Consider the following 10,383-nt stretch of genomic DNA (forward strand, 5'->3'; position numbering starts at 1 on the left):
ATATATCGCAAAATAACATGGATTCGATACATGTAATTCATTGATCGACCTCAAGAAGAGTTGGTCTTGTTATTACACAGGAAAGGAACATGATCTTGCGCGGCACATGGTCTAGCGCACTTGTAATGTCAGCTAATTTCAATCCAGTAACAAACTTATTCATTTATTCTAATCCAATCTCAGTTTTTGTCTAGATGCAGACATACCGTGTGACAATGGGGCGATAGTGGAAGAATTGCGGAAAATGACTCTGATTTAAACAGTCGCCAACATTTTTTTATTTGACATATTTAAAAATTGCAAACTGATTTATAATTGAATTATTTTGCATTTTATCCAATTGAAATTTGAATGGTCAGCTAAATAAATTGAATATAATAAAATGATTAAAATTGGATTATAGTGTACTGCGCAAGATCATGTGCCGTTTTTTCTTCCAGTTCCAACATGGGGTAAGGTCACAGTTTTTCGTTCATTTTTGGTAAACTTCTTTTTGAAGGTACTAAACAACAAATGTTTCTTCTTTGCTGCCACCATAATATAACAATAAATAAATATTTAATGAATTATCTATCGGGTATGAAACTCTTAGGCGTGCAAGATCATGTGCCAGTATTGAATCATAATCAAAGAGTTATTGAGTTATAAGACGGTACAAAATGTATATAAATTCCTTTATATCTATATAATATGTAACCTATATAACAATATCAGAAAGACATCACCAAACAGTTACCATAACCGTAAAATATTATAAGCAGACTAAAAGCAAATATATATTGATCATAATGAAAATAGCGCTTGTGGTTGTAAAATAAGTATTGCAGAATCGTCAACCACACCAGGACGATGAGAACAATTTACAGTGCAGGTGATAAGTTATTTAAAGTCGATTACTCTAAAAAATTCATTAAAAAATGCTTCTAACAGAAATCAAATTCTAAAGCAAATATAAAAATGAAAGGGCGAACAAAGCTTACACGTTGTAGAATGATAGCATCAAATAAAGATGTAACATTCATTGACGTCTACTTACGTGATGTCTTGGTTTTATCGACTGTAAGTGCCTTCTTTGTTTCCTCCATCGCTGTAGCTAACTCCTCCTTGGTGATGTTTTTGATCACAGAGACACGCCTTCGTCGACATCTACACTTTCTTTTAAATATTTCTAGGATAACATTAGGTAAATACATTCATATTTATACATATATAATTAAAGATGCTCCACTGCTGACAAATGCTGTTTTTTCTCTATCAAAAATAGGAGCAGACCATTTAGAATTGTTCTTCAGTTACAAAAGTTTCTTTCTTTACCACCATTGAAAAGTTTGAGCTTCTAATTTAATTTCAAGTTAAAAACATGCAAAATAATAAATTGCATCCCGAAAAAAATCCGTGATACTATATTCTATATGGAATAAAGCACTGATTGCGCTTGCACAAAAGGCAAAATAAACTATTTTATATAATTTTTTGTGTTAATTATATATACATATATACACATGATTTAACACCAATTATTGTTCAAAAGATGAATATCATTTATGCTTTGTCGGCGGTGGAGTATCTTTAAATTTTCTTTTCAACCAATGGGACTAACTGATATCTGATCTGATTTGTGTGGGACTATCTTTTCTATTTATAGAGGAATGACATTAAAAGATGATGTCCCGCGCTAACGTCATTTCCGCAGGAAAATTGCAAAGAGTTCCAGAGTGTCCTCTTTCTCACAACATACATTGGTAATTATTTGTGAGACCAATCTTTCATAAATTTTAGCATATTACTTTAAGTAATTTATAAAAAAGTCATGGATTATATAAAAAAAAATTAGAATACCATGAAGGTAGATACCTCAGTGAAGTAGGTTCATATTATATTATGATAAATGTACTATGTAGTTGTTAGCAATAGTTGTGAAATGTGAAGGTCTAGCAAACAGACAAAATATTTGTACTAATTTCTATGTGAAGAGTATAAGCTTTTATCACTAGTAATTATTTCGTATACCTTACCGGCAGAACATTTGTGAATGAAAGTAAAAAATGTGAACAAAACAGTAAAAGTAAGTAATACCAACCCACTGGCACAGGACAATGCTCTGATTGCAACGATTCGCCGGAACATGAAGCGCTTCCATCTTGCCCGAATGGGTTTGTACATCTCCGACATCTTGATCGACGGGCATCCTTATTGACGACTGTGCATGAACTCCATGTCCGCCATGTTGCCCAACTTCCATCCACTTAAACAGAATAAAGTACATCATATTATTAAGTCATATTGGCTACGAATGCCAGCTGAAAGACGTTCAATGCTTATATTTACATTTGGATACAATTTGATGATGAAACCACAAAGGATTTTGCATCTATGATGAATTATTCATTCGTTAACTTCAAAGATGGAACAGCCATTTGAACACGCGTTGTACTATATGAATGCCAGCTGAGCCTGTAAGGTTATTTAGTGGTACTGCACTGAAAATGTAAATATTAAGTCATATACATAGATAAAAAGTCCAATCAACAATACAAATGCAATAATTTGCCTTCTGGAAATAGTTCCTGACGTTGGGTTTAATACCTTGGGAGGTTTGACAGTTGACTGATAGGGCATAAAGCAATCGTATTCTATGAACCTCAAAACACTGCCCAAATCAATTCAAGGATCGGTACACAAAACAATAGCACATACCCGAACAATGAAACATCATTACTATGTATTCATAGTTACTGTTTCCATTAAACAGAAGATCATTGTACGCTGGAGATGGGTCATCACACTAACGATATCTCAGGTTATCCACAGATATGTTTATTTTGCATAATATATATATATATATTGATAAAGTATGAGATACATGTTTATCACATAATCTTCCTGATGTCCAGTGATTTTCCCCATAGTGATTTGTTGTGAATTAGCCATAAGTGTCATATGACATGCATGGATTTTCATTGCTAAGCGTTAGTAAACAATGACGTGTTGTCAGGATTCAATGACATCATGACAAAATAGCGGACGGGGCGCTTAAACTTCTTTCAATAAAACATCATATAAAATGAATACTTAGTTAAGATCGAATACAAATGACACATATATGGTCTCGAAATTCAACAAAGCATTGGAGCATTCTGCAGAACGGTACCTTCTTTCTTAGAGCATTAGATACCTGGGCATTCAGACAGTGTATATTGATCGTCATCGGTATCATCTCCAACAAAAGAATAAAATAGGTTAGCCCATGTCTCGGCGGTGAGATAATGTACAGTATTAAGGGTAGACAACTTGACATTTCTGGACCTATATTATGTTATCTCCACACACATGTTTTGTCGTAATTTTGTTTGAATGGAACATGTATCATATTAAAAACATAAACGATAGATTGTATATCGTCAACTGTACCTGGACAATCTATTGTCGTACAATCACGCGTCTGTTTGTGATCTTCCGGGTATAAACAATACACGCCGCCGATTATTTATTTATTTCAGATGCTGATCAAGAAAACCAAGAAGGTAATCAAGAGGATCGGTTGACAAACACAGCATGGTTTGTAATACACCTATTATTATTTCAACTTATTGGCATTAAATATAGATGTGGATGCCGTCATGGGTATTCATCAGATAATTTCTTTTTAATAAGTGAATATAATCTGTAATATATCTCACATAATTAATTTTTTTACATTAAAATCATCCATTGAGAACAATTAATTTCTCCTTTTATTACATTATAAATGCATTAACCTAAATGCATTTGTATGATTTATATCAGTGACTTGCGACTTATATGATTACTACACTAATTTTACATACCTACATATTACAAATATACATATATCTCAATAAAAATCTCTTTTTTTTAATTAACAACAATGACAACAATGTGTAATACACTTTATTACTATGTCAATAAACAATTGAAGAATTCGGTAAATGAGGATTGTATTCTTAACAACAGATGAATGTATAATAATGACATTGGTTACTACTGTGAAACAAAGCTAATTACACAGTTCAATTACCAAAAGTCAATTTTCCCATTTTATGTTGTGAATACATATTAAGTTATACCGGTATTTTTTATTTTCAGCAGGAGTTCATGTGGTTTCTATGATCCAATGGTTACGGACTCAGAATCTACGTTCTGCTGTCGTGAGATAAATGATATAAATTCTATAGTTTTCAATAAAAAACATCTTTGTAAATTGTTTATATTGCTATTAATTTTACCTATTGTTATATTTATTATTAACGAAATGTTACTTTTGTTGCAATATTTATATACATTACACTTTAGTTTCTAAAGTTAGTTTTTTAGATTTTTCCACTTTTTCGGCGAATTGTCTTCTATGACACATTTATTCACAAAACAAAACGTTACACTTATGATTGTGAAATAATTGAAAAAAAACTTTGTTTATCTTAATTCTAATCATGGAAAGATTAATGCATTTTTAAAGAGAAAATTATTAAACCGCTACGGAATGTATTGGGCAAGTTGACTTACAGGCGATGCATATTAGTCGGACGATCCTTTACAGGCAATGCAGATATTTGCTGTTTTTCTTCTGGAATATTGTACAATGAAAGAAAAAAACACATCATTAAATTCCTCAGCTGAAAAAAAAAATTGCATGATGGAGAATGTTCACAACATATATACAAAATGTAGACAGTTATACATAATAATAAAAAAAAGATCATGGAATCCCATTGTCAATACCATAATCAGATTAATGTTGTAAAATGAAGTGAAAATAAGAAATATTTTATATGATTATACTACGGTACGGAAATATTCCTTAAGATGTGACCATATCGAACCTTATATGGGTAAATAATTTTCGGGTTTCTAAACTTTTCAGTTCTGTTTGTAGACACTAGCTAGATTTTGATTTGTTTTCAGTCAGTTAGTAATTTGATATGAAGATGTGGTATGGATGTTTGTATTTGAGTATTTTCTGCATTAATTATTTTAACGTTTAACAGATATCGTAGATGGTGATTGATAGCATGTAAATTTTGCTAATTGATATGATAAACATGGACAAAACCTATCATGTCATACAGTAAAACCCCTCTAACTCGAACAGCAGGGGACCAGGTCGATAGCTTGAGAACAATGGAGTATTTGACTCATCGGAGGTTGGTCACGATCGACAGTCAAAATGTCCGGTCTCAAACTATGACAAACGATGAAAGGCAATGACATTTAAAATCACACTATCTTTCAACATTTTGAATTTCTTTATTCGAGAGTTTTATCGATAGCAAAATATCAAGTTGAAAAAATGTGTAGAACATAAATTGAGCGTTTGAAAATGCTTACGAGAAAACCATAAATCAAATGTCATTCACAGCATAGTAAGCGATCGTCATCTAGGTTAAAGTACGATCCGAATTAGTCAACAAAGAGTACATTTTCTATTATTCAATTATCACAAATCATTTAAAACATTTACAAAATAAATATCTACAATGAATTTATTAACCAGTATAATTACGGACATAAGAAACGATATCTAAAGACATTTATTTTGTAAAAGCGTTTGGTCACATGGGTCCACGAGTAAATTTATAAAACATAATATACGGGAAAAGATACGGAACGCACTGATAAAATGTACTTTGCATATCGTTTGATATCGTTTACATCTTTTGATAAATAACATTGTGTTAGCCTGTCGAATGAAAACAACAAAGACAGTTTTAAAAAATGAACTTATATAATTAGGCAGACGTCATCAATATCCTTCGCCTCTTTTGTCACTTCACAATGCGTACTTTCTATTAACACGGATCAACAACTTCCGTATTTTCGTATTAACATGGACATTATTATGAGAGAACCATCAATAATTTAATGCCTTTTCTGAAAAGTTCAAATAAAGTTAGCATCAAACAGCGACTTGCGATCGTGTAGGTAGGTAATAATGAAACCGTTAATCCATTAATTACCTACATGTAAAGGCTTGATACGCCACACGATCATGAGCAATTATCCGTAAAACCAGTTCGACGAAAAGGGGTTATTCGAGGAATCCTTGATCGAGTTAGAGGGGTTATAGTGTATTTGAAATTTTATGAATTTATGTTACAAAACAATTCTTTTGCAACCATATTCCGCTAAAGCGTATTTTATATTACTTAAAAGTCCTTGTACATTTATTAAGTAATGTTATATCGTGCTCTCTATTAGTCTTTTACACAGAGTTATCGTTATTGTACCGTCTCAAGTTCTCCTGGTTATTGAGAACTTACAAACCCAATATACCGTCTCTAGATCTCCTGGTTATTGAGAAGTTACAAACCCAATGTAACGTCTCTAGATCTCCTGGTTATTGAGAAGTTACAAACCCAATATACCGTCTCTAGATCTCCTGGTTATTGAGAAGTTACAAACCCAATATACCGTCTCTAGATCTCCTGGTTATTGAGAAGTTACAAACCCAATGTAACGTCTCTAGATCTCCGGGTTATTGAGAATTTACAAACCCAATGTAACGTCTCTAGATCTCCTGGTTATTGAGAAGTTACAAACCCAATGTAACGTCTCTAGATCTCCTGGTTATTGAGAAGTTACAAACCCAATATACCGTCTGTAGATCTGTTGTTATAGAGAATTTACAAACCCAATATACCGTCTCTAGATCTCCTGATAATTGAGAAGTTGAAAATCCAATATATCGTCTCTAAATCTCTTATGAATTGAGAGTTTAAAAATCCAATATAACGTTCCAGATCTCCTGATTATTGAGAAGTTACAAACTCAATATACAGTCTCTAGATCTTCTGGTTAATGAGAAGTTACAAACTTAATATAACGTCTTCAGATCTCCTAGTTATTGTGAAATTATAAACCCAGTAAAGGTGTCTAGACCTCCTGATTAATGAGAAGTTACAAACCCAATATAAGGTTTCTAGATCTGATTAATGAGAAGTTACAAACCCAATATAAGGTTTCTAGATCTGATTATTGAGAAGTTATAATCCCAATATAAGGTTTCTAGATCTGATTATTGAGAAGTTACAATCCCAATATAAGGTTTCTAGATCTGATTATTGAGAAGTTACAATCCCAATACAGGTTTCTAAATTTCCTGATTAATGAGAAGTTACAAACCCTACATAAGTTTTCCAGATCTCCTGGTTATTGAGAAGTAAATAGTTTTTTTTACTGGCGACGTTCTCCGCACTATATTATACGCTGGATAAACGGCAAATGTAATATGTCGTAGGGTATCTAAAATAGTTTTAAAACTTGAAATATGTTTTTGCATTAAATACTCACTGTAATTGACAGAAAGAGGAAAGACAAAACGCATTAATTACCACAGCTTCCTGATGTTAATGTAATGTCATCAATAGCTACGTCTCCTGTGATGTCACACTTTCTGTGACCTTCAAAGATGATCTGAAAAGTAAATTATAATTATTATTGTTTGTTTTATACTAAATCCGACTTTATAATTATTTTTCTTCATACTACTATAATTAATATTCTCTTTGTTTCTGGCTTTCTATTTGGCCTATTCATTTTTTTCATTCCACGATGGAAAAAAAATCCGAGAATGGCGCGGAAACCCGACGTTATCGTGACGTCACAATAGAAACATTGATTTGCAAACTTTTGTGAGAATCCGCTACGCGGATTCACACAATTTGCAAACAAAATTTCTTTCATACCCCAATGAAATTAAAAAATAGTGACTTCAATGCTTAAATGAAGAAAATATCCGAGAATGGCGCGAAAACCCGACGTTATTATGACGTCACAATAGCGACGTCGATGTTGCGTATTAATTTAGAAAACAAATCCATTTATCAGTTTAATCATACTTTTAAACGCATTTTATGTTATTTTAAAGTATTGATATCTCTATTTTTAACTTCATCCGGTTATGAAATAAATTTCGTTTGCAAACTCTTGCACCCCGATGAAGTTAAAATATAGTGGCATTCATGTTAAAATGAACTACTTAAAGTTTAAGCTATTTAGTTTAAAAACTAGATCTCTTTTAATCACCAGAAGAAGAAAAAAGTTTTCAACATATTTTTCTCCAACACTTGAATTTTTATACTTTCCTTATTTACCGACATTTGTGAAGTTCGTAATTCTTAAATAATTCAGTAGATATATCGCTTTTGTTCGTGCTCACTTGATAAAATGCTTTGAAGGCCACATAGAGGTAGACATTTTAGATACTTTTCTCATATCAACTCCATATTTCCATTTTTATACATTCTAAGTCAAAATTGTTTTGTAACGTCACGTCCGGGTCAATATTGCGTTTGTAACGTAAACATATCCCAGACTCGACTTCTTAATATACAAAATTCCGGAACATGATCCTATGCACCTAAGAGTTTCGTAGCCGATAGATAATTCATTGAATATTGATTTATTGTTATATCATGGTGACAGCAAGGAACAAACATTTGTTTTTCAGTACCTTTCCAAAAATAAATTGTATATTTTCAGTTTACCAAAAATAAATTGTATATTTTCAGTTTACCAGAAATAAACGAAAACCAGTACCTTTCCAAAAATAAATTGTATATTTTCAGTTTACCAAAAATAAATTGTATATTTTCAGTTTACCAGAAATAAACGAAAACCATTGACCTTATTCCTTGTTTGAATCGGAGGTAAACATGGGACATGATCTTGCGTAGTACAATCTATACTGTAGTCATACTCAATTTATTTAGCTGACTATTTAGATTCTAATAAAAAACCTAAATATTTGAATTATATGTCAGTTTGAATTTTTTTACAAATGTCAAGTAAAAAATGCTAGCGACTTTTTTAAAAGCAGACGACACTTTCCGCCATTTTTTAACTATTGCTCCTTTGTAACATGGTGCGTCTTCATCTTAGTAAAAACTACGATTTTATAAGAATTACCACTGCCATTCTGTACATTTTGTGTGCGAATAAAGTTATCACTTTATTAAAATTAACGGAAATTATTTGTGCACAAGATCACGTGCCACGCAAGATCATGTTCCTTTCCTGTACTCGGGCCAGTCTCCGTTAATGATGCGGTCGATATTATTGCAACAATTATCACATCTACCCGATAATAAAAAAATAAAGTACCTTTGTTTCGCTTAGTATAGTGCATCACGACCCAGGTAGAAATAAAAACTACCTCATTTTGCTATTCTTCCAGAGCGGTACATGTGTAACACCATATTAACCTCAACAAAGGTCCATAAATGATTTTTATGTACTGTACGACACTATCACATCAACTAATTACTTACAATTTCCGAACACAACTCATGCTAACACGTACCTTTCGCGAAGAAGGGACTGGTGATGATATGTTTATTCCCGTCTCGTGCCATCTATTGCCTTGGTTTCCGGACTTAGACCAACTAACGATATTGGCCCCAGTCTCATCCCTAACAAAGACGTTCAGAGTTCCCATATTACGGCCATACATGTGGTAGGCGAACGACAGACAGAATGTACCAGCCACTGAAATACAAGGCGTCGGTTTGGTATTATTACATGTGGTAGGCGAACGTCATACAAATTGAACCAGCCACTGAAATACATAGTCTTAGTTTAAACATATTCTATTGTCATTACAAAAGACAAAAGGACCCGGCTTAATTCATTACAACTTATATAAGCCTTCTTTTATAATATAAAAATATAATAATATACGAAAATACAATGCCTCTGTTTAGTATTAGTATATCACGTGACAGAATACTGGATTCTGATTGGCTACATACATGGGTACTATTTGCAATAGTGCCCGGGCAAGCGGGCACTATTGAAGTGGCGCGAAATTGAACGTGAATGTATTGTGACGTCACCATAACATGACGTCATTATAACGTTGCGCTTCGACCAAGACGTCAAGATGGCGGACAGGCTGTTGTGTGCGGGGATTGAAGCAAATGTTGCTTTTCTCAAGAAGACAGTTCACTAATGTATTACATTGTTCTACTTTTAATTTTTCATGAAGCTGAACCCCGTTTTTATAGTATCCCATATTTCTGCGGCAATTCATATGTTGTTCTTTTAATGTAACAACGTGGTGTGGAAATGAAGATAGCGTTGTGAGGTATCGCTTGACGTGCTTCTATTACGATGACATGAAAAACGGTCTCATGTCTGGGTGATGTACTAAACCCATTAAAGCCTGGTTGAGAGGGCACTATTGCCTCACAGTATTGTCTCATGATGGGATCCCTCGACAATACAATGAGGCAATAGTGCCCTCTCAACCAGGCCATAATATATAATTATTACATGTGGTAGGCGAACGTCAGACAGAATGAACCAGCCACTAAAATACAAGGCCTCTGTTTAGTATTATTATATGCGGCAGGCGCACGTCAGACAGAA

General features: G+C 33.0%; 1 protein-coding gene across 1 annotated transcript; it reads right to left on the bottom strand.

The window, feature by feature from the left end:
• Nucleotides 1-1,904: 1,904 nt before the first annotated feature.
• LOC138330656 (MAM domain-containing glycosylphosphatidylinositol anchor protein 2-like) lies at nucleotides 1,905-9,923 on the bottom strand. Its single transcript, XM_069278206.1, has 4 exons — nucleotides 9,317-9,923; nucleotides 7,347-7,428; nucleotides 2,085-2,245; nucleotides 1,905-1,931 (listed from the first exon to the last, which is right to left on the bottom strand). Exons 1-4 carry the CDS (start codon nucleotides 9,464-9,466, stop codon nucleotides 1,905-1,907), a joined length of 420 nt encoding a protein of 139 aa, XP_069134307.1. The 5' UTR covers nucleotides 9,467-9,923.
• Nucleotides 9,924-10,383: the final 460 nt, after the last annotated feature.

Source organism: Argopecten irradians, chromosome 9 (assembly GCF_041381155.1).
Source record: "Argopecten irradians isolate NY chromosome 9, Ai_NY, whole genome shotgun sequence".
NCBI lineage: Eukaryota > Metazoa > Mollusca > Bivalvia > Pectinida > Pectinidae > Argopecten > Argopecten irradians.

What these genes read in the sequence shown, in the direction of transcription:
- LOC138330656 (XM_069278206.1), bottom strand. Translation starts at nt 9,466, where the DNA reads ATGTATGGCCGTAATATGGGAACTCTGAACGTCTTTGTTAGGGATGAG. An exon ending in ATTAACATCAGGAAGCTGTG is followed by an intron (nt 2,246 to 7,346) that starts GTAATTAATGCG and finishes ATTCTGTTTAAG; the next exon opens with TGGATGGAAGTTGGGCAACA. An exon ending in CAGAGCATTGTCCTGTGCCA is followed by an intron (nt 1,932 to 2,084) that starts GTGGGTTGGTAT and finishes TCTGTTTGCTAG; the next exon opens with ACCTTCACATTTCACAACTA.